Source organism: Bufo bufo, chromosome 1 (genome assembly GCF_905171765.1).
Source record: "Bufo bufo chromosome 1, aBufBuf1.1, whole genome shotgun sequence".
Classification (NCBI taxonomy): domain Eukaryota; kingdom Metazoa; phylum Chordata; class Amphibia; order Anura; family Bufonidae; genus Bufo; species Bufo bufo.
In genome coordinates this window covers 764195795-764221165 of record NC_053389.1, presented here as the reverse complement: position 1 = coordinate 764221165, position 25371 = coordinate 764195795, and the positions used below count along the sequence as shown (strand labels likewise).

Sequence of the window (25371 nt, the reverse complement as noted above, 5' to 3'; positions counted from 1 at the left end):
GGAGTGTATTCCGTATTGCCGATAACCCCCCTCAGGAGCTTGACCTTATTCCATACGGACTGCATCAAGTATCCCAGATCTCCCATCATACCATTCTTCCCGGCCCCCCTAGTCTCAAGGATCAGCAATAGGTCATTAGATGACAAGCCAGAGAACCCCCTTAATTTATGTCTCCACTTTTTCTCTAACATAACCCTTCATCACTTCTCTAACAGAGGGGCAGACAATGTCAAAAAGCAAATTGGGATGAAGATGGACACCACTGCAGGTATATACACATTGGGCCTGTTAAAGGGGTTTTCCGCTTTTTACAATCCCCTTTTGTCAAAAGGGTCACTGAAAATAAGCTGATCACCGGGTGTCTCTCTGGTGGGTCCCCATAAATCAGCTATAGTCTACAGGAAACCCAGCATCAAGTGTTTTACTTCCCTACAGCGCCCCCACAGGAGAAATGAAGAGTTACACAGTTGTCGTTAAAATAAATGAGCAGTCTATGCAACACCCAGATGTGTCAGGTCCTCCAGAGCGACAGAGATACAATGGGGGTCATTTATCAAAGACCAGGGTTTTCTTTGATATCCCCTCGGTGTCAGCAGACATCCCTAATTCGTGGTGCCTCTTAAATTAGGCACATCGTCCGTCAGTCTTTGTGCCTAGACTGAAATCTACTCCAGCCCTTGACTGCAGATGATTTCATTCGGCATAAATGTTAGTGAATTTGCCGGGGCTCATAGTACCACCACACCCTCACCAATCTCCGGTCTCCAGGGCAGTGTAAAAGTGGCGCATGCGCATACATTTAGGGGCATGGACATTTAAAAAGTTGCAAAATGGGGCCCTGCGACTTTTTTAAGCCGGAAACTGGCATAGGGAGTTATAAAAAATGATCCCCAATCTCTTCAGCTAATGGATTGAGATCCTGAATTAGATTGTTATCCACTTTATTAACGCAGAAAGATTTGCTAAATCAGACATTCCCTTTAAGTAAGGGTCACATGAAAGAAAAGCACTTACCTCTGGAATGCTCTTGGACCCAGCTCGACCGCTACATGATTTTTTCTTGTAGCACAAGTGGACTCTGCAGTGCAGGAACTGTATAGAGTTGTTGTAGAAAGGGGCAAGTTGGAAGCTGAAGGTCTTTGTCAGCAAGGCCTTGGTGCAGGGCAGGGGTGGGACCATTGTTAAGGACACCCCCCCATCAGCTGGGCAGCCGTTCACAACAAGCAAGGTATGGGAATAATTGAAAGGATCTGAAGATGGGGACAAAGAACACAGAGCCAAAGACAGACCAAGAGACGGCAGTGCAGCCGAGAGAGACACCTGTGAGATTTCCATCGCTCAGATTAATGGAGGAAATATATTAGGGCAAGAAATTACAAAGAGAAATGAATTTCAACATGTCATAAAAAGTAAAGACAAAATGAAAGATGGGTGTGTTATTTCGCTCAAAAGGAACCTGTCAGTTGATTTCAGGGCCCCTAAACCACCAGCATCCTGTTATACCACCAGGGAACAGCTTTAGGGCTCATTCACACAACCATATTTTTCAGTCCACATCCATTCTGCAATTCTGCGGAACAGGTGTGGACCTGCAACGGACAGGGGTTATGTAAGTTTTTAGAGTTTTTGTTGTGACGCCAGTTGCATATCAGCAACGAGGGACTAAGTCCCCCTATGTAGGAGGTGATGGTGGAACCCAGGGGTAGGAAAACCAGAGTGGTATGAGGGTGGCCTATAATATCCGGCTTAGCACTTGTCACGGTGCTCCTACCTGGATATACGGGAACTCCAAGAGTGGTCGTCCGCAGCAGTGACGAAAGGGTGAATAGTTGAGGGTTTTGTAGAAATGATTGGAGTCTAGACTTTTATTGAAGTAGTTAACAGCTTTACTTATATAAACTTGCATCAGGGAACAATCTTCCAACTCTATCTTGGATATCAGCAGATTTTGGCATGAAGTTCTGGCAGGCAAACACATTCAGCTCTGCTACATCTGTACTCTTTCAGTCTGCTATGCTGACAGGATTAAATAGGAACTTTTTCCTTTTGCTGTCTGCTGCAACTAAGCTTTCTGTAGTCTGACTTTATGGCAAGGCACAGGGCAACTTCTTCCTGGCTCTGAAGCTTTTGATTCTCTTCTTTGGCCTAGCAAAGCAGACAGTGCTCTGCTGGCTGGCACACAGCCTTCCCCTTGCAGGGGCTGCTCTTAACTAACTACTGCAAGCTCGTCTAACAGGGACTGCTGCTTGCCCAAGCAGGGGGTAAGCTAGACACAACCTCTCCCCAGGATGGGGTAGGTTAGACTGACCTTCACTAACACTGAACTCCTCCCTCTCTAGAGGGTTGGAATTGATAGAAGGGTCCACTTCAGGAAAACTAGCTCTGCCATATTTGCTTCCACCTGCTGGCGAACCAGGCACATTACATTTTAACAGTAATAAAATCAGAAATACAATTACACATGGTGTAGGATCTAGGGATAAATAAACAAGATGATACCGGGTGCACCATTAAAGATAGTGGAGGGATAAAAAGAGTGGTAATACCCCCTTGCAGGGCGTTACAGACCCATTAATTTCAATGGGGCCGCAAAAGATGCAGACAGCACACTGTGTACTGTCTGCATCCGTTGTTCCATTGCGCGGCTCCGCAAAAAAAAAAAATATAGAGCATGTCCTATTCTTGGACAAGAATAGGCAATTTCTATATAGCGCCGGCCATGTGCAGTCCACAAAATTCGGAACGCACACAGCCGGTATCCATGTTTTGCGGATCTGCAATTTGCGGACCGCAAAACACGGTTGTGTGAATGCGCCCTTATAAAGATGTCCCTGTGTAAATGGTACATTTTAGCATTATGAAGAAAATAAATTTATAATGTGCCACATGTCTGCTAATAAGAGTCAAGGGGGCGGCACCACCATCCTGAAGAGTCACACAGTCCTGCCATCATGATTGACATCCCTGTAACGGGGAGCCGGCGACACGCTTCCCTTCTGCAGCGCTGCCGGCATCCCGCTAGTGAAGAGGAGCGAGTACGCGTACGTCGTCCACATCTCCATAGCAATCAGAAGGCTGGGAGGACCCGTCTGCACACGCTTCCTCGGGGTGGCCGGCATCCTCCATCCCCTAGGCAACGAGCACGTGGGGAACTGAGCGCCGATATTGATGAGTCGGCGCTCAGCTGTTCTGAGTTGCGGGGGACGGGTCATGTGACGATGGCCATGTCACATGACCCATCAGGAGGACCTATATTAACAGGTAACCTGCTGGCCACAGGTTGCCTGTGATTGGTCTTGCTACCCTCACCAGCAGTTTCCTATTGTGCATTTCTGAGTTCTTGGACCTCGGGTCTGTTTATGACCTCGACCTTGTGACCTCCCTGGATTTGACGAGACCTCTTGGCTTCTAACTCCGGATTGTGTTTTGAACTCGTTACTGTATTGCTCCCTGTGTACCTGCGTGACCTCCTGGCTTTGACTTTGGCTTGCCTGACTCTGTTACGGTATTCCTCTTATCTTCTTAGGCCCCTGCACGTATGTAACCGAGGGACTGCCGCCAAGTTGTACGCCGTCGGTTAGGACGGGCCGTGCAAGTAGGCAGGGACAGAGGTGGGGTAGAGTTTAGGGCAGCACTTATCCCTCCCCTCTGTCGTGACAATCCCCCTGCCTCCTCCAATCACAGATGCAGCAATGAATTATACCTCTAGAACCTGCACCCATTTCCAGAACGGGACCCCTGAAATGAGCGGAAAGCAGTCACGCATGCGCAACGTGCCCTCCATTCATTTTTATGGAAGTTCTGAAAGTGGCCAAGCTATTTCTAGCAGTCCCATAGACGTGAATGGAATGGTGGCCGCACATGTGCGGTGCACTCTCCGTTAATTTCTGTGGGACTTCCGAAAATAGCCGATATAGTAGGATTAATGAAAGATAATTAAACCTTGGATATACCAAGGTTGCAACCAGGGGCGTATCTAAAGGCCCATGGGCCCTGGTCCAAGAGTCTAGCTTGGGCCCCCCTTCCCTCAGTGCTTTGCAGCCAGGGAAGCACATAGGCTTCGTGCTGCCTGAGGCAAAAATTGAAACAATATCCCCTCCATGCCAAATTCTTGACTTACCCCTTTCCTCCAGCCAGTGATGTAACCTGACCAGCATGCACTTTCTATAATACTGGTGTCTTGTTATATGGCAAAAGGGTCTTTGGTCCCCCTCAGGCTCCTGGGCCCGGTAGGGACTGTTACCTCTGCAACCCCTATAGCCATACCTCCTAATATACAGGTAGAAACCATACAGATTTAGTAAGGAGCAATTTAGTAAATGTATTGATGCAAATTTATGCATTTATTCCCTACGTGAAAAAGAGGGACAGAGGGACTTGGGTCCAACAGAGGGACACTTGGGAGGCATGCCTATAGCTATGCCCCTGGTTGCAATATTTGCAGTATCTTGATTACATCTAAATGGTATGTAACACTTACTGATTGCTTCAGAACATTGGCTTCTCTACCCCCATGACAACTCTTCTTGCCCTGCAGGTTCGGCCTTACTATAGGAAAGTGTCATGAATCCTAATCATACTTGCTTGATAACATGGGAAGCCACTCAGTGCTAATGAAAAAACTCCTCTCGTTTTTCATGAGCCTTGAGGAGACTTTTACATCACAATTGTGGAAGATGTTCTTTCAAGGAAACAAAACATAAAAGACAAATAAAAGAGAACATATGGGCGACCTGACCTCAACTTGTAGCTTGCTTCCTACATTCACACTGCACATGCTGCCATGTTCGCACTGCTTGTCTGGACCACGAACCAGCAACTGAACAACAACTGAGTCCAAAAGGTTATCTGATGCACACGGGAACTAGAGGGGTGGACAACAGAGAGCTTGTCACTGTGCATACGGATAGCCCTTACCTATATCCAATGCACAAGAGACATAGATTCCTAATTTCTTTGCTTTTATTCCTGAAAAAAAAAAAAATCTGCCAGTAGCCACTAGGGGGAACTAGTTCAATGAAACTTGTATAAGTGTATAAATTCAGTGAGCCCCCCCCCCTAGTGCAGGCTACACGGCAACCAGAATTTTATCGTGTATGCTGTGTTAAGAGAATCTGGGAATTTGGAGCCGTGTAACAGAAAACATGGCGGTCCAACCATAAAAAATTTAAAAACTTAAAAGGGTTGTCTCATCATAGACAATGGGGGCATATTGCTAGGGTATGCCCACATTGTCTTATAGGTGTGGGTCCCACCGCTGGGACCCACACCTATATAGAGAACATATACCCGAAAATGAAGGAGGGCGCACTGCGCATGCGCAACCGCCATCCATTCATTTTCTATGGGGCCAGCGAAAATAGCCGAGCGCTGGCACGGCTATTTACGCCGAGCCCATAGAAGTGAATGGGAGCGGTGGCGGTCGTGCGCGGTGCGCTCCCATTCACTTCTATGGGGAGCCGGCTTGGTGTTGGCCAGACCGGAGTCCTCCAGACACCACCTTGCGGGGCTCCGTTCCCGATATAGGTGCAGGTCCCAGTGGTGGGACCCGCACCTATAAGACAATGGGGGCATATCCTAGCGATATAACCCCATTGTCTATGATGAGACAACCCCTTTAAGTGCAAATAGTTTTGAACCTATTTACAGTAGAATAAAAAGGGCCAGCACTATCCTGACACTGTTTATGTGAAGTAATCTGCTAATAATGTATATGGTGTCACTCTGATGGTACTGGATAGCCATTCAGGAAACCACTTAAAGTATACTGCATTGTGTGAACAGCATACTTTAAAGTGTAACTGTCATTCTTTTCTTTTTTTTTGTAATGTGTGGGGGCAGCGATACTGACCATTTTTGTAATATACATTACTTATTGAAATTGTACATTTCTATTAGCAAAATAGCTGTAAAGTTGCCCATTTTGAGCCTTAGCAACGCTCCTCTGTCTTCTGTTTACATAACAGCGAAGACTTGCTCAACACTGACCGTGTTATGTAAACAGAAGACAGAGGAGCGTTCCTAAGGCTCAAAATGGGCCACTTCAGAGCTATTTTTCTAACAGAAATGAACGATTTCAATAATTAAAGTACCGTATATTACAAAAAGAGTCAGTATCACTGCCCCTGTACATTACACAAATAAAAAAAAGACAGTTACACTTTAAACCACTTGCAATAAAAATACTGTAAAAATCCATTATCATGAAAAATGACCTAATAGTCTGGCAAATTGTGGTGGTGGGTCTGATGTTCCAATTTAGAAGTTTCCTCACCCCATAGAAGGCCTGCAATAGTTAATGTGAGCCAGAACCTGCATAGTTTCATTAGATTTAGGTCTACAGTCGTGGCCAAAAGTTTTGAGAATTACATAAATATTGGAAATTGGAAAAGTTGCTGCTTAAGTTTTTATAATAGCAATTTGCATATACTCCAGAATGTTATGAAGAGTGATCAGATGAATTGCATAGTCCTTCTTTGCCATGAAAATTAACTTAATCCCCAAAAAAAAACTTCCCACTGCATTTCATTGCTGTCATTAAAGGACCTGCTGAGATCATTTCAGTAATCGTCTTGTTAACTCAGGTGAGGATGTTGACGAGCACAAGGCTGGAGATCATTATGTCAGGCTGATTGGGTTAAAATGGCAGACTTGACATGTTAAAAAGGAGGGTGATGCTTGAAATCATTGTTCTTCCATTGTTAACCATGTTGACCTGCAAAGAAACGCGTGCAGCCATCATTGCGTTGCATAAAAATGGTTCACAGGCAAGGATATTGTGGCTACTAAGATTGCACCTCAATCAACAATTTATAGGATCATCAAGAACTTCAAGGAAAGAGGTTCAATTCTTGTTAAGAAGGCTTCAGGGCGTCCAAGAAAGTCCAGCAAGCTCTAGGATAGTCTCCTAAAGAGGATTCAGCTGCGGGATCGGAGTGCCACCAGTGCAGAGCTTGCTCAGGAATGGCAGCAGGCAGGTGTGAGCGCATCTGCACGCACAGTGAGGCGAAGACTTTTGGAAGATGGCCTGGTGTCAAGAAGGGCAGCAAAGAAGCCACTTCTCTCCAAAAAAAACATCAGGGACAGATTGATCTTCTGCAGAAAGTATGGTGAATGGACTGCTGAGGACTGGGGCAAAGTCATATTCTCAGATGAAGCCTCTTTCCGATTGTTTGGGGCATCTGGAAAAAGGCTTGTCCGGAGAAGAAAAGGTGAGCGCTACCATCAGTCCTGTGTCATGCCAACAGTAAAGCATCCTGAGACCATTCATGTGTGGGGTTGCTTCTCATCCAAGGGAGTGGGCTCACTCACAATTTTGCCCAAAAACACAGCCATGAATAAAGAATGGTACCAAAACACCCTCCAAGAGGAACTTCTTCCAACAATCCAACAACAGTTTGGTGAAGAACAATGCATTTTCCAGCACGATGGAGCACCGTGCCATAAGGCAAAAGTGATAACTAAGTGGCTCGGGGACCAAAACATTGACATTTTGGGTCCATGGCCTGGAAACTCCCCAGATCTTAATCCCATTGAGAACTTGTGGTCAATTCTCAAGAGGCGGGTGGACAAACAAAAACCCACTAATTCTGACAAACTCCAAGAAGTGATTATGAAAGAATGGGTTGCTGTCAGGAATTGGCCCAGAAGTTGATTGAGAGCATGCCCAGTCGAATTGCAGAGGTCCTGAAAAAGAAGGGCCAACACTGCAAATACTGACTCTTTGCATAAATGTCATGTAATTGTCGATAAAAGCCTTTGAAACGTATGAAGTGCGTGTAATTATATTTCACTACATCACAGAAACAACTGAAACAAAGATCTAAAAGCAGTTTAGCAGCAAACTTTGTGAAAACTAATATTTTTGTCATTCTCAAAACTTTTGGCCACGACTGTACATCCTATTCTTTATTATTATGAAATGTCTGACTGAATCCTGGTGAGAATATACACTGCCTGTCCAAAAAAAAAAAAAAGTCGCCACCTGGATTTAACTAAGCAAATAGTTATGAGCCTTCTACTGGATAATTACTGCATGGGTGATTATCTTTCAGCTGGCAACGAGTTATTTAACCCCAACTGGTGCAATGAGTTGCTTCTCATTTCTTAAACAACCATGTCGAAAGACACATCTCATGGTCGTGGAAAAGATGTTAGTCTGTCTGAGAAGGGTCAAATCATTGGCATGCATCAAGCAGAGAAAACATCGAAGAAAAATAACAGTAGAACTCAGGGCTATGTTTAATAGTGAAAGTAAGAGCATTTCCACACGCACAATGCAAAGGGAACTCAAGGGATTGGGACTGAACAGCTGTGTAGCCGTAAGAAAACCACTAATCAGTGAGGCAAACCAGAAAAAAAGGCTTCAATTTGCTAGGGAGCATAAAGATTGGACTCTGGAGCAATAGAAGAAGGTCATGTGGTCTCACGAGTCCAGATTTACCCTGTTCCAGAGTGATGGGCGCATCAGGGTAAGAAGAGAGGCAGATGAAGTGATGCACCCATCATGCCTAGTGCCTCCTGTACAAGCCTGTGGGGGCAGTGCTATGATCTGCGGTTGCTGCAGTTGGTCAGGTCTAGGTTCAGCTACAGTATGTGCTCCAAGAATGAGGTCAGCTGACTACCTGAACATACTGAATGACCAGGTTATTCCATCAATGGATTTTTTCTTCCCCGATGGCACGGGCATATTCCAAGATGACAATGCCAGGATTCATCGGGCTCAAATTGTGAAAGAGTGGTTCAGGGAGCATGAGACATCATTTTCACACATGGATTGGCCACCACAGAGTCCAGACCTTAACCCCATTGAGAATCTTTGGGATGTGCTGGAGAAGGCTTTGCGCAGCAGTCAGACTCTGCCATCATCAATGCAAGATCTTGGTGAAAAATTAATGCAACACTGGATGGAAATAAATCTTGTGACGTTGCAGAAGCTTATCGAAACAATGCCACAGCGAATATGTGCTGTAATCAAAGCTAAAGGCGGTCTAACGAAATATTAGAGTGTGTGACCTTTTTTTTTTTGGGTGGCGACTTTTTTTTGAGACAGGCAGTATATTTATGTGTGTTTTTTTTTTACTTCCAATAGTTTGGCATATTTGGTAATCCACCACCTAAAGCTACTTTCACACTAGCGTTCAGAGCGGTTCCGTCTGATGTCTGCTCAGACGGATCCGCTCCTATAATGCAGACGTTTGGATCCGTTCAGAACGGATCCGTCTGCATTATAGTTGAAAAAAATTTCTAAGTGTGAAAGTAGCCTGAACGGATCCGTCCAGACTTTACATTGAAAGTCAATGGGGGACGGATCCGTTTGAAGATTGAGCCATATGGTGTCATCTTCAAACGGATCCGTCCCCATTGACTTACATTATAAGTCTGGACGGATCCGCTTGCCTCCGCACGGCCAGGCGGACACCCGAACGCTGCAAGCAGCGTTCAGGTGTCCCCTTGCTGAGCGGAGGCTGACCGCTGGCAGACTAATGCATTCTCAGCGGATCCGCGTCCACTGAGAATGCATTAGAGCTGGACGGATGCGCTGGGGGCCGCTTGTGAGCCCCTTCAAACGGAGCTCACAAGCGGAGCCCCGAACGCTAGTGTGAAAGTAGCCTAAAGAGAAAATGCAGAATAAAAATGATCACATTCCTATGACACAAATCAGCCACAGAAGATGTGATGCAGCCCGCAGCCCCTTGCCACTTACTTCATGTTCTTTCATCATGCTGTCCATTTTGTCATTAGGATAGCGGCAGGTGACTGGACTAGGAGCTGGAGATGGCGTTTGTGTGAGATGCTTTAAACGGAAAGCTCTGGAAACTTCAGGATTCAGCCACGGTGGAAGACCTAAAAAAGAAAAGGGCTAGTGTTAATCGTGTATCTAGTCAGTTATCATACATAGATGTCGTCAGTAGTGATGGATGAACATCAGCCGGGACGATCAAATGTTCGCGAATCGCGCGTTCACGGCAGGCCCAATTCACTTTAATGGCAGGCGAACCTGAAAAACCTTCAGGTCACATTTGCAGCCACCAAATACTTACTAGAATTGCACAAAGATAGTCCCACAACATGGACAGTGACATACCAGAGGGGGGTCATTGGCAAAAATTCCCACAAAAAATATGCATTTTAATCAGTGGCCATTTTTTTGCGTCTTAAAGGGAAACTCTCAAAAATGTGCCCTGCTGGAGCCTAGAAATTTTTTATTTTAGGCCGAGGGAGTACAGGCCCCAAAAATTAGGCATTCACCGGAGAGAAAAGAACTCGTGATGATGCGGCTAGAGGTACATTAGGCGGTCACTGGATACAAATTTTACTGTTGGCCAGTACAGGCCCCAAAAATTAGGTATTCACCTGACAGAAAAGGTCCTTTATGCCGCTGTATATACATAAGACCAGGACCATTCTTTGTTCTGGGAGATGGCGGATATGTGTGGGCTGGCATGAGGAAATTCAATTACACGGGGTTGTCACAGGTGTTGAATTCCTCAGAGATCCATTCCTCATTCCTTGTGAGCTAGGCGAGTGCGCTTATCGGTCACGATCCCCCCTGATGCACTGAACGTCCTCTCGGACAGGACACTCGACGAGGGGCAAGCTAAGAGTTCCATGGCAAATTGTGCCAGCTCTGGCCACAGGTCAAGCCCGCACACCCAGTAGTCCAGAGATTCCTCGCTTCTCAAAGCGTCCACATCGGCTGTTAACCCGATGTAGTCGGACACCTGTCGGTCTAGGCATTCCCTGAAGCTGGATCCGGAGGACGGCTGTCAATGGGTTGTATGAAAGAATGATCTCATATCCGAAGTGACCAACATCTTCAAACCGCCCTCTTCTTGCAGGCGCAGTAGGATTGGTACCCACACCTGTTTCGCTGTGGGTGGAAATTCCTCTGCCAGCGCCCACAACAGAAGAATGCAGCATCTCTCGCAGCAAGGCCTGGAAATGCTGCATTATGCCAGGGATCCCCGAAAAGTTTAAAGTCCCCCTCAAAGCCTGCTCTTCTTGCTCCTCCTCCTCCCCCCAGCAACCATCCACCTCTGACTCCTCTTCAGACTCCTGCTGACTTGGCTCAGATGGAGTAGCCACCCCTGGAAATTCATTCAGCATTGCGAATTCCTCATCTTCCTGCTCCTCGACGGCTTGATCAATGATACGACACAATGCACGCTCCAGAAAGAAGGAGTAAGGTACGATGTCACTGATGGCGCCCTGGCTGCGACTGCCCTGTTTGGTGATCTCATCAAGTGGCCGCAGAAGTCTGCATGCGTTGCGCATGAGCAGCCACTGGCGCGGTAAAAAGTAACCAAGCTCCCCAGAAAAGGAGGAGTCAGCCGAGGAGGAGATGGAGGATGGAGGAGGAGAAGAGGCAGGTCTGCATGACAATCCGTGTTAATCCGTGGTAACACCAAATCTACACGGGAGACACGGATTACATGCTTGACGGCCATCAGAAGGTTCACCCAGTGGGTAGTAAAAGTTATGTACCTTCCCTGCCCATGTTTTCTAGACCACGTGTCTGTGGTCAGATGTATCTTGGCACTCACACTGTGTGCCAGAGATATATTCACTTGCCGGAGTTGCCGCTGAACACGGCCATATAGCTCTGGGATGCCCTTCTGGGAGAAATATTTCCTTCCGGGGACCTTCCATTGCGGTGTGCCAAAGGCCACAAATTTTCTAAAGGCCTCCATGTCCATCAGTTTATATGGCATTAGTTGGCGGGCTAGCAGTTCCGACAAGTCAGCGGTCAGCCGTTGGGCAAGAGGGTAATCCGGCGGCGTCATAATTTTTTACGCTCAAACTTTTGGGCCACGGAAGCTTGCCTTCTGCCAGATGAATGCGACGGCGGCACGGTGGAAGGTAGAGTGGAGGACAAATGGGAGGAGAGAGGAGAAGGAGAAGAGGCAGGACGTGGAGCGCCGGGAGTGTGGCTTTGTGGGTTCTGACGGTGTTGCTCCCAGTGGGCTCGGTGATGGGAGGCAAAGTGCCTTCTTAAGGCAGTCGTCCTTAGGGAAGTGTTGGGCTTACCACGACTTATGCGTTGACAGTACAGGCTGCAGATGGCAACACTATTGTCAGCAGCTGACATATTAAAAAAAGCCCACACTGCGGGAGCCATGTGCCAGCGTCCTGGGAGCGCCAGAAGTGACCGTGCATGGTGGATGGCTCACTCCAGATACATTTGCAGTCTGCTTTTTGCCTCCTCTGCCCTGCGAGCGCTGCCTGCTTCTCCTTCTTCTCCTCCCTCTCTGCTGCTCCGTCTCTCCCTCTGAACTCCCCTCCTCTTCCTCTCTGGTGGGCACCCACGTGACGTCCATCCACACGTCATCATCGTCACCTTCACCACCACTGACATTTGAGATTTCGGAGTAGGCCGCAACAGCGGGGACCTCCCTCCTTGGGCTGATCTGGGTACTGTCAGACAGCTGGGTTGCGGCCATTGCTACCTCCTCTTCCTCATCTGATGTCAAGAATGGCTGCGCATCGGTAAGGTCTGGGAACGGATGGGAAAATAATTCCACTGACTCGAGTGGAGGGGCTATGGTGGTGGTTTCTTTGTGGGTGCACACAGCAGAGAGTGAGGAGGGTGCAGATACAGAGGATGAGGAGGGTGCAGAAGCGGAAGGCTGAATGAGCCACTCAACCAACTCAGGTGCGTCCTTTGAAGTAATCGCATGCGCCTTCTCCAACTTCCCACTTAGGCTCTGGCCTGGTGCACCAGCCTGTCCCCTACCACCCCTGCGGAACAGCCTGCCTCTTCCTCTGCCTGTCATTTTCGAATTTACCCTGTGCCTAAGTCCCTAGAGAAGAGCAGCATTTCTGGAAGCAGGTATATCGCAGGCCTCAATCAATATTTGGTGGAAACAGGTATATCAAACACCTTAATCAGTATTTTGTGGAAGCAGGTATCTCGCAGGCCTCAATCAATATTTGGTGGAAACAGGTATATCAAACACCTTAATCAGTATTTTGTGGAAGCAGGTATCTCGCAGGCCTCAATCAATATTTGGTAGAAGCAGGTATATCAATCTCCTTAATCAGTATTTTGTGGAAGCAGGCATATCGCAGCCCTCAATCAGGATTTTGTGGAAGCAGGTATATCAATTCCCTTCAATCGTTTTTTTGGGGGGCAACAGTTATATCACACCCATTGCAAATAGTTGTTCCAATAGCGCTTGTCCCTCTATATAGCTGCGGTATTGCAGCAGAACCGCACAATACAAATGCACTATAATATACTTTCTATGTTAGAAAGTATATTATAGGTATATCACACCCCTCAGTCAGTTTTTTTGGGGGGCAACAGGTATATCACACCCGTTGCAATTAGTTGTTCTCATAGCGTTTGTCCCTCTATCTAGCTGCGGTATCTCAGCAGAACCGCACACAACTGCTGCACAATACAAATGCACTATAATATACTTTCTATGTTAGAAAGTATATTATAAGCATATCACACCCCTCAATAGCACACCTATACCAGTCCTTAAAAAGGACTTTTGTGGCCCTATTAGCTAGCATTTGGTGTCCCTAACAGCCTGTCCCTGCTCCACAAAGCAACCTCTCCCTACACTGGCAAAACACAGAATGTAAAATGGCTGCCAGATCGGATTCTGTGATAGAGTGGGGGTGTGTCCATGTGCTGAAACGTCTCAATTGGCTGTTCTGTCCCACCTGATGGATGTGTCATGGGTCAAAGTTCGGCGCAATGCAAAAGAATATGGTGTCAGCGGACATCGCCATATGTTCGGCGAATCACGAACATGCAAAGTTTGCCGCGAAACCACCGCCGGGCGAACCGCAAGGCCATCTCTAGTCCTCAGCCAAGTTTATTAAGACTTATATGTATTATTCTTTTAGGAAGTAAGAGGTAGGAAGGCAGAACTGTCTGTGCCTGCATCATTTACAGGGAGAGATGGAGAGGCAGTACTATCTATGCCCGCATCATTTATAGGGCGAGATGAAGAGGCTGTACTATCTGTGCCTGCATCATATACAGCGAGAGATGGAGAGACAGTACTATCTGTGCCTGCATCATTTACAGGGAGAAATGGGGAGGCAGTACTATCTGTGCCTGCATCATTTACTGGGAAAGATGGAGAGGCAGTGCTATCTGTGTCTGCATTAATTACTGGGAGAGATGGGGAGGTAGTCATTTATGTGCTTGAATCATTTACAGGAATACACAGTACTACCTGTGCTTACTTGATTTAAGAGGTGTGTTGGTAACACTACCTGTGCCTGCAGCACTTGCAGGGAGAGACAAGGATGGCATTACCATCTCTTTTTACATCATTTACAGAAAGAGACAGGGAAGCAGTACTATCTGTGTCTATCATTTACAAGGAGAGTCAGTACTATGCCTAAATTATTTACAAAAAGAGACAGGGAGTGCCTTACCCATTTACAGGAAGAGATAGGAAGGCAGTACTATCTGTGCCTACATCATAACAGGGATAGACAGGAGGTAGTTCTGGGCCTACACCATTTACAGGGACATATGTATGTACATGATTTACAGAGAGAGACAGGGAAGCACTACTATATCTAAATGATTTACAAGGAGAGAAAATGGTGCAGTCAGGGGTGCACCACCAGTGAGGTGAGGCGATTGCTTCAGGCAGCACCAGCAAGGGGCAAGAGGGGGGCAGCGGAAGGGGTATTATCTGATTCTGCAGTATAGTATTGGGAACCACAATAGGCACAGTATGTGGCGCTGTATTACCCTGTATGTTCTGTAGTTCTGTATGTAATGTTTTCCAAGTATGTATTTCACAGTAGGGCTGGAGGGAAGGGGTTAGCTTAAGAAATTGGCATCGGGGGTTGGGGCGCCGTTTCAGTTTTAGCCTCAGGCAGCAGAAAGACTACGATCTGTGCCTATATGATTTACAGGAAGAGACAGGGATGCAGTACGATCTGTGCCTATATGATTTACAGGAAGAGACAGGGATGCAGTACCATCTGTGCCTATATGATTTACAGGAAGAGACAGGGATGCAGTACCATCTGTGCCTATATGATTTACAGGAAGAGACAGGGATGCAGTACCATCTGTGCCTATATGATTTACAGGAAGAGACAGGGATGCAGTACCATCTGTGCCTATATGATTTACAGGAAGAGACAGGGATGCAGTACCATCTGTGCCTATATGATTTACAGGAAGAGACAGGGATGCAGTACCATCTGTGCCTATATGATTTACAGGAAGAGACAGGGATGCAGTACTATCTGTGCCTATATGATTTACAGGAAGAGACAGGGATGCAGTACTATCTGTGCCTATATGATTTACAGGAAGAGACAGGGATGCAGTACTATCTGTGCCTATATGATTTACAGGAAGAGACAGGGATGCAGTACCATCTGTGCCTATATGATTTACAGGAAGAGACAGGGATGCAGTACCATCTGTGCCTATATGATTTACAGGAAGAGACAGGGATGCAGTACCATCTGTGCCTATATGATTTACAGGAAGAGACAGGGATGCAGTACCATCTGTGCCTATATGATTTACAGGAAGAGACAGGGATGCAGTACCATCTGTGCCTATATGATTTACAGGAAGAGACAGGGATGCAGTACCATCTGTGCCTATATGATTTACAGGAAGAGACAGGGATGCAGTACCATCTGTGCCTATATGATTTACAGGAAGAGACAGGGATGCAGTACTATCTGTGCCTATATGATTTACAGGAAGAGACAGGGATGCAGTACTATCTGTGCCTATATGATTTACAGGAAGAGACAGGGATGCAGTACTATCTGTGCCTATATGATTTACAGGAAGAGACAGGGATGCAGTACTATCTGTGCCTATATGATTTACAGGAAGAGACAGGGATGCAGTACTATCTGAATCTACATGAATTGCAGGAAGAGACAGGGATGCAGTACTATCTGAATCTACATGAATTGCAGGAAGAGACAGGGATGCAGTACCATCTGTGCCTATATGATTTACAGGAAGAGACAGGGATACAAAATTATCAGTACTTACATTATTTACAAAGATCAACAGGGAAACGTTAACATATTTATTTACAGATAAAGCAGTGCTGAATTTGCTACTTAACTGTTTATTTTGAGCACAATAACAATTTACTAAGTTAAAAGGGATAGTAAAAGCCATTACATAGTCCCTAGTGCTCCTTGATAATATCTCTTCAAATATTATTGTACCATGCTTGTGTATTTAGCCTCTTGCTCTTCTAAAGATTCACCGATTTGTTAGACGGTCTGATGAAACATATTGATGTGAACAACCAGAACCTCTAGAAGGAAGTGTCTAACAACATTCCAAGAAAGATGGACTGGCCCAGCAGAGGACTTTATATGCCTGCCACAATTTTTGTGAAAAAAGGTCTTATGGACAGTCAATTTTATCACCAACTCAGCTCTTTATCTGTATACACATATATAAATTAGCTAAATAAAATGAACACTCCATACGAACATACCTTTCACTAGCCCGACACACAAGAACATGATCAGGAAATGCATCAGTGTTGCTCCTCTGTGGTAAAAAAAAAAAAAGTGTCCCTGGGAGTGAAAAACATAAAAGGCAATCTTGTAGAAGTTAGTGAACCTTTAAGTTCCTTTTTGACATTATAACTTGGCAAGTCTCCAGTTAAAGGAGACATCCAGTTAAAATGACCTGATGTATCACAGATACATGACTTCAGACCATCACTGATTTCCAGAATAAAAGGTCTCCACGGAGAGTTCAGTGCTGGATGGACCTTTGTTTAGAATGTTGTGTCAAATGTCCACTAACAGAAATCTCTGGGGAGGACCAAAGATGCTTGATCACTCTATAAAAAGACCTTTCATTCTGGAAATCAGTGGTGGTTCCAAATTACAGACTTCAGTGTGATCTTCTCACCTGCTTCTATGACATATCAAAAGTTAATCTTAACTGGATTACCCTTTACTGTGGCCATGAGCTATACACTAAACCCTATTAGACAATGGCAGCAGGATATCCCATGGTACAGCTATTTACCTGGTCAAGTGGAGGTGCAGTCGATTGCTCTGTGTATAGTCTCTCACTGTAAAGGTGTCTGCCTAATGACTAACCTAATTCTGTCCTTTTCAAGTCTATACACAGCCCCCGCCTACAACTTGCTACAAGCGGCCTGTCCTTCATCCCCTTCTCCTCTTACTAACCATGTACTAGTCAAGTGGCCTTGTCCTAGATCCAGTATTTAAGCAGATGGCGCTGACAAAACGTAGTTAATCTACATGTATAGTAAGCAGGCAGCTGTAGGTACAAGCACAGCTCTGCTTCATATACAGGGCGAACTTCCATCATTTGTAAAAATACTATATCAACAGAATATAATAAATGGTAGATACAACTGCAGAATATTCGCCCTGAGACGTCTTCTGTTAAGTCTTTAAAAATTATGTTTAGTCACCCCATGGTTTCAAGGAAAGAGGAGTGTCAACCTATATAGCCAATAACCTGTTATCAAACATGTAAATTAGTCCGTCAAAAGACTGAAAACTATAGAATACCAGCCATAGGTAGCTACCCTGTAAGGGTACTTTCACACTTGCGTTGTTTGATTCCGGCAGGCAGTTCCGTTGCCTGAACTGCCTGCCTGATCAGGCAAACTGTATGCAAACGCATGTCATTTTTTTTGACTGATCAGGCATTTTTCAGACTGATCAGGATCCTGATCAGTCAGAAAAATGCATTGCAATACCGGATCCGTTTTTCCGGTGTCATCAGGCAAAACGGATCCGGTATTTATTTTTTTCTCATTTTTAAAGGTCTGCGCATGCGCAGACCGGAAGGACGGATCCGGCATTCCGGTATTTTGAATGCCGGATCCGGCACTAATACATTCCTATGGAAAAAAATGCCAGATCGGGCATTCAGGCAAGTCTTCCGTTTTTTTGCGCCGGAGATAAAACCGTAGCATGCTGCGGTTTTCTCTTTTGCCTGATCAGTCAAAATGACTGAACTGAAGACATCCTGATGCATCCTGAACGGATTACTCTCCATTCAGAATGCATGGGGATAAAACTGATCAGTTCTTTTACGGTATAGAGCCCCTGAGACGGAACTCTATGCCGGAAAAGAAAAACGCTAATGTGAAAGTAGCCTTAGTCAAAAATGCAATCTATCAAAGAACCCTGAAACATGACAAGGGCTATCAGCCAAGAGAGAGACGCCCATCTGTAGACGGCACTGTTTCTGAGCTGTCTATCCTCATCAGTACAGAGGACAGTTCTGGTTGGCCGTGTGGCAGCTCTTGAATGACTTCCTATAAGACTCCCTGTACCTGCTGAATCTCTGCAAGGAGATTCAGCACTTTCCAAAAGCTGCTTCGAAGGCATCTCACCCAGGAACCCAGAACCCTACTCTACTGATGAAGAGCAAAAACCCTGAAACAGTGCTGTCTACATATGGTGATCCTGGGTTTTGGCTGATATTCTTAGTCATGTTTCAAGGCTTTATATTGGGTAAACAATAACATAGAAGGTACCTGTGAAGTAGCACAAGTGTAAAAAAAAAAAAAAAACTGTCACATTACTGGTAACCTGTCCAGCAAAATGCACATCCACTACCAGACTTGATGCTGTCCACTCATTTTAGTAAGAACTAGGTTATAAGGACACTGAAGCACCCCCATCACAAGTGCCTAAAGAGGAATAGCCACCTCAATAACGGCAATCACACTCAGGAACCTAGTTCACTCTGAGCAGTCCCAGGTGGAGGTATGGAATCCTAGGCTGCAAGCACATGGTAGCTGCTAGCAGGTGGAGGGAACAGATAGAGTGGTCATACTAGCCGGGGTCAGAACCAAAGGGCCAAATTGTTAAACAGAGGAGTGAATTGATTTGCTAAGAATCAATGCTCTCATCAGAGTTCTTGAGCAGTATGGGGCTGTCCCCGCAGCAAGATTGACAGGGCCGAGAGAGATGTCTGTCCCTGTCAATCAAGCTGGAGGGGATGAAGCCTCTTGAGAAGTGGGGACAGCCCCTCATTGTTCAAGAAGTCTGATGAACAAATCAATTAACATAAATCAATTTGCTCATCTCTAGTGACCAGAATACTCAACAGAGACAACCCAATCAAACAGAAACAGACCAGCATAGTAAAAGAAAGGCAGAAGAATAGTCAGGATAAAATGGTAGGGAGAAGGCAAAAATGATAACCGGGTAAAAACAAGCCGGGACAATAATCACTAGTGTGATCACAATATGTACAGAGAGACAAAGCAGATTAATGAATAATAACAGACCGTGAGCACAAGGACAGCAGGATTTAAGTAAAGCACAGATATAACTGATTAACTCTTAAAGGGGTTGTCCAATCTGAGACTGTGGCATATTGCTAGGATATGCCACCAATGTCATACAGGTGTGGGTGTCACCTCCATGACCAACACCTATCTCCAGAGTGGGCCCCTGGGACTACTGGAGCGAGCGCTCACTATTTTCTGCAGTTCCATAGAAATAAACGGAATGTGGCTATGCATGCACGGCTGCTCTCCGCTCACTTCAGAGGTCCTGTTCTGGAGACAGGTGTCAGCCCAAGTGGTGGGACTTGCACCTATCTAACATTGGTGGCATATCTTAGCAATAAGCCACAAATGTCTAAGATGAGACAACCCCTTTAATTCTAGCAACCTCCTGCCTCTCTGCTCCATCACAGATGCGAGAACAGGTTGGCTCATCACAGCTTTCAGTCTATGCCCTCTCCTGCCTCTTTGCCTGTCTTCTGGAGCAGAAACAGGTGAAGTTAGAGAGCTAGTTAGTTTCCTTGCTTCCAGAGGAAATTTGCATACTTATTCCCAGGAGACATAGCCTATAAGCCTCCTTGCACCAACTAGATCTCAGCAAGGAGAATCATCACTTTCCAACAGTTATCAGACCTAACATTCAACTACTGTATCATTGAAGAGCTGGATTATAGTGAAACTATGGCTGTATGTTACTGAGCCATGCAACAAAAGTTGTGAAAAGGATGCCCACTTCTGACATCACTTCCTTCTCTGCAGGTATTGGCTAGCTGCATCTTACAGACTTCTTTTTTTCCCACCCACTGCATGGAGTAGTGAAGCTTCAGTAATTTATGTACGTTATAAAAACATGCATGAAACATAGGCTGTGTCGGCAGATAAGAACCATTTGGCCCATCTAGTCTGCCCAATAATGAATAGTGGTCTCTTCTGGTGTTAAGAGCCTATAGTGTACAGCACCTTGGGAACTTGCATTTGAAGGATTAGAGTGAAAGAATTAATTGTCCTGGTGTATTACATCTACAAAGTTGAGTCACATTATTATGACCACCAACTAATATCCAGAGCAACTTCTGTGTGCAGTGCGCACAGCAGCTAGACAGGCTGGCATTGACTAGATAAGGTCCTGGTAGGTTGTCACAGGTATCTGGAGCCATGCTGACTGAAGTGCATCCCACAGCTGCTGCAGGGTGCATGTGGGGGGAAGGATCCATAGAGCGAACAAGACAATTGAGGTGGTCTCACAGATGCTCAATTGGTTTCAAGTACTTCGTAGTCTTGGTCATGCTTTTCCACCCAATGTCAGGCATTTCTAACTGTGTGACATGTCACATTGCGTTGCTGGAAGATCCAATCCGCCACAGGGAAAACAAATCAGCATGTATGGGTGTACGTGATCTGCACAGATGGATTCATACCCAAATAAGTTGGGAGTGCCTTCCACATCGATGAGCGGCCAAGAGAACACCTCGAAAACATTCCCCAGACCATAGAGCTGCCATCTCCAGCTCTTCCAGCAGTGGTAGCTAGGTGTTTGTTCTCTGATGTATCTCGACTGAGACACCAACGTCCATCTGTTCGAAGAAGTAGAAAATGTGACACATCAGAGAAGACAACTCTTTGCCAATCAGCGGAAGTCCAATTCCAGTACTACCTTGAAAATTGAAGCCTTTTCTGCCAATGCAGAGGTGCAGTGACCATCTGTCTGCTTCACTGAACTGTTGTTTTAGACATGTCTGGTAGCCACTGGTTCACTTTGGTGGTGAGCTGCTCCACTGCAGCGTGTCAGTCCTTTCTCACACACCTTCTTAGCTGATGTTCACCTCACACATCAATGGCAAATGGTGCTCTGCAGTTTCCATTTCGCTTATTCACAGTAGTTACATCTGTTCACTCAAGATACATTTTCACCACAGCAGCACAAGAACAGTTCACACTGCGCAGTTTCAAAAATACCGCCACCCTTGGCCCGAAAGCAGACAATCACTTTTTGCAACTCTGATAAATTGCTCCTTTTACCCATGACAGTAACGAGGGATGTGTGCAGACAGCCTATCACACACCTTATATACCCAGCATGCCAGCTCAGCACACGTGACTTCCTTCATGAGCTATACCCTGCTGACACGAAAGTAGCAAGGGGTCATAATAATTTGACTCAACTGTGTATTTATTAATTTATGTTTCACTCACTTGTATAGCACTGACATATTCTGCCGTGCTTTACAGACATTTTCATCACTAGCTGTACCCAATAGGGCTCTAAATTCCCTAGATGTATGTCTTTGGAGTGTGGGAGGAAACCGGAATACCCAGAGGAAAACCATGATAGAACCTCAGCGCTGCAAGGCATCAGTGTTAATCAATGAGCCACCATGCTGCCACTAGTAGCTCCATTTTGACTATTTATGAAAATTTGGTTTCCCCAGTAATACCAATAATAAAATCCTACAATTACAAAACACACACAAACACACAGCAAGTCTCAGGACTTGGCTTTTTGGAATTGGAATCTAGTGGTGGAAGGTAACTTGCCATACCATCATTCCATGATTTATTTTGCAGTTACACAGCAGTTTCAGTAATTTCCTTAGGCTTCAATGGTGAGGGAGGTACACAATCATGGTAGTAATATGACTACTGTAGAAGGATAGATGCCCATGATGCTTTCATTCAACCCTCAACTGACATTTACCGTAAAGGACGTAACACTTTACATTGACATTATGGCATTGCTCTTTATAGGAGGCCAGGTATTACCAGAGGATACGACACCAAAGTCCCAGTCTAGAAGTTTCTATATTTGCCACTTGTCATGTAGGTGGCATCTGGGTGACCATTCCATTCCTTATTTCAGATTATTGTAGTCATTTTTAACAGCTAATGTAAAATTTGTTCAATGTCCAGCTACTGCTCTCTTTCCCATCAGAACATGCAAAACACAGTGTCTCTGAGAAGACACAAAGCCCTTATCAACATCATGAATAACTCTGCCTGTCCAACGCTTGCTTTAAGAGGAGAAATGTAAATAAAAAAAAAAAAAAATGTAATTTTATAGATATAGATATATAGATGATATAGATTTTATATATATATATATATATATATATATATATATATATATATATATATATATATTTATTTGTATTATTTATTTATTTTTTTTGGGGGGTGGGGAACCATGCTGTCATAGAGGATTCAGGAAAAGGAAATTACTGGTAAGTAATATGGTTTTTCATTTTCATCCTCCATGATGGCATACCATGAGATATGATGGCATACCACGAGTCAGAGGAAAGCTCCTGACTCGCCCTAGTATCTACCCTATAATGTTTAGTAAACGTATGAGGGCTTGACCATGTTGCTGCCCTACAAATCTGCTCTAATGAAGCGCTTGCTCTTTCAGCCCAGGATGTTTTGATAGATCTTGTAGAGTGGGCTGTCAAAGATTTTGGTGGAGATACTCCTAAGGACTTATGGGATTCAGATATGGCCATCTTTATCCATCTGGACAAGGAATTCTTTGTGGCCTGATGTCCTTTATGTGCCCCACTGAACTGTACAAACAAGTAATCTGACTTTCTGAAAAGCTTTGTGGTTTCTAGATAGAACAAGATAGCCCTACGCACGTCTAGTCTGTGAAACTTCTCTTCCCCTTCTGTTTTTGGATCTAAACAAAATGATGGAATAATAATTTCCTCCTGTCTGTGGAAATTGGATATGACTTTAGGAAGAAAGGAATTATCCAATCTAAAAAAAATCCTGTCCGGGAAAACTATACAGAATGGTTCTACTATTTTTAGAGCTTGGATCTCGCTTACTCTACGAGCTGAGGTAATTGCTACCAAAAATAGGGTCTTTAGAGAAATATACTTCAGCAAGGCATCTGAAAGGGGTTTAAAGGGGGGAATTGTCAAACCTGATAGAACTAAATTAAGATCCCAGGGAGGAACTGTAGGTCTTAACCCATGGGTGGTCCGCAATTTTTTCATCAAACACCAAACTTAATGCTGATATATGTACTCTTAAGGTATTTGGACGCAACCCATTCTTAAATCCTGTTTGCAAGAATCCCAAAATTGCTTGAATGGAAAATTTCTGGAGAAGAGTTCCCTGATTGAGTACACCAACTACAGAAACTTCTCCAGACTTTAGAGTAAATCTTGGAAGTAACCTCTTTCCTGTTAATTATGGCGTCTAATAAGCCCTTGGACCTCAATGTCACCCTTTCAGATTCCAAGCCGCCAGATGTAACCTTTCCACTTTGGGGTGATAGACTAGACCTTGAAACAACAGATCTGGTCTCCAGGGAAGAATCCATGGGCTCTGAGCTTCAGAAGAGAGAACCACGGCTTTTTCGGCCACAGAGGGGCTATCAAAGTCACATGGGCCTTGTCTAGACGGATCATTTTTAGCACCCTGGGAACTAGCTGAAGAGGAGGAAAGGCATATGCCAGCTGAAAGTCCCACTTTTGTGACAGCGAGTCTACTCCTATGTTCCCATCAAAGGGGTTTAGGGGGAAAAAAAAATGTTTAGTTTTGTGTTTTCTGCTGAGGCAAACAGATCCACTAAGGGAGTACCCCATAAATCTGTAATCTGGAGAAAAACTTGTTTTTCTAGGGCTCCATTATGTTGACCTCAGTAAAGTTCTGCTTAAGAAGTCCGCCTTTGTATTTAGGGATCCTTTTAGGTGTACTGCCGACAGGGATCTTAAGTGAACTTCTGCCCAGGAAAATATTTTCTCTGTAATCAAACTTAGCCCTACACTTCTTGTTCCCCCTTGATGGTCCTTACTTGAATGTCTTTTCCCTCTATGTAATGGGACAACACCATTATAGCTTCACATACTGTGGACAATTCCCTCTGATTTGAAGAGAGAGATTTCTGATCCTTGGACCATTGTCCCTGGAAAGAGAGATGAGACCAATGCGCTCCCCATCCCCAAAGGCTCGCGTCTGTCGTAACAACCTGCAGATGTTTAGGATTCCAGGAAACCCCTCTCATCAGATGGTCTGGATTTTCCACCACTGCAGGGACTGACTTACTCGTAAGGGAATTTGAATTGTCTCTTCTAACGAGTCCTGACTTCTGTTCCAACACCCTAATAACCATTGCCTGAGGATCCGAGTGTGGAACCATGCCCCTTTTACTGCATGAAGTTAAAAAGAGCCTAGTAGCCTCATAGCCTCCCTGACTGTGCACACTGATTGACTTTGGAATCTCGAGATTTTCTCGCTTATCCCTATCACTTTCTGGGTTGGAAGAAAGGTTTTCTGAAGAGTAGAGTCTAGACAGACTTCTAAAAATGTTAAACTCTGGGATGGACAGGGGTTTGATTTTTTTAAGTTTATTATCCAGCCTGTCTGGTAAAGCATCTGGCAGGTTATGAACAGATTGTTTTCTAGGATTTGTTTTGAGCTTCCTACGATTAACAGATCGTCCAAGTAGGGAATTGTTGAGATGTTTTGCCTTCTTAAGTAAAGAGTGCTGAGGATATTTTTACTATTCTGTTGCTTGAAGGGACCTTAGCCCGGATCTCCTTCCGCATGCACCACCATCTGGACTTATACGCTGGGTACCTGGAGTATTGGTATGAATTGTCCCAAGGTGGGATTTGTAGTGCTGTTTACCATTCTTTTGCCTTCTTAAGTGAGCCACTACTTCTAGCATAACTTTGGTAAACACCCTTGGAGCGGAGGTGATCCCAAAGGGGAGTACTTGCAACTGGAAATGATGTAGCTCTTTCCCCAGAAAGACTGCTATGTGGAGAAATTTATGAGCTCTCTCGCATACCGGAATATGGTAATACGCATCTTTTAAATCTATTGATGCAAAAAAATCTCCTTCTTTTAATAGATTTATGGTGGATCTTATGATTTCCATTTTGAATTTGTCTTATTTTACGAGTTTGTTCAGGCTCTTCAAGTTTATTATCAGACAGAATCCCCCATCAGTTTTTTTCACTAAAAATACTGTTGAAAAATAGCGCCTTTTTTGTTGTAAAAGAGACACCGGTATAGCTTTTTGAGCAGATTCCGAATACCTTCTTCCAATTTTTCTTGTGAAACAGTCGATTTTTGAATTGGAGTTACCTTGAAAACAACC

General features: G+C 44.8%; 1 protein-coding gene across 4 annotated transcripts in view; it reads right to left on the bottom strand.

The window, feature by feature from the left end:
• The window catches only part of MAP2K7 (mitogen-activated protein kinase kinase 7), a 63465-nt gene that overhangs the window by 2374 nt on the left and 35720 nt on the right, over nt 1–25371 (bottom strand). For 3 of the 4 annotated variants that reach the window (XM_040414685.1, XM_040414686.1, XM_040414687.1), the window contains 4 exons: nt 16470–16551; nt 9707–9846; nt 4739–4864; nt 1015–1320 (listed from right to left, as the gene is read on the bottom strand). In XM_040414685.1, coding sequence (XP_040270619.1) covers nt 1015–1320; nt 4739–4864; nt 9707–9846; nt 16470–16551 — 654 coding nt within the window. Of the gene's footprint in view, nt 1–1014; nt 1321–4738; nt 4865–9706; nt 9847–16469; nt 16552–25371 lie in introns of those variants that run through there. The other variant, XM_040414688.1, reaches the window with a different exon arrangement.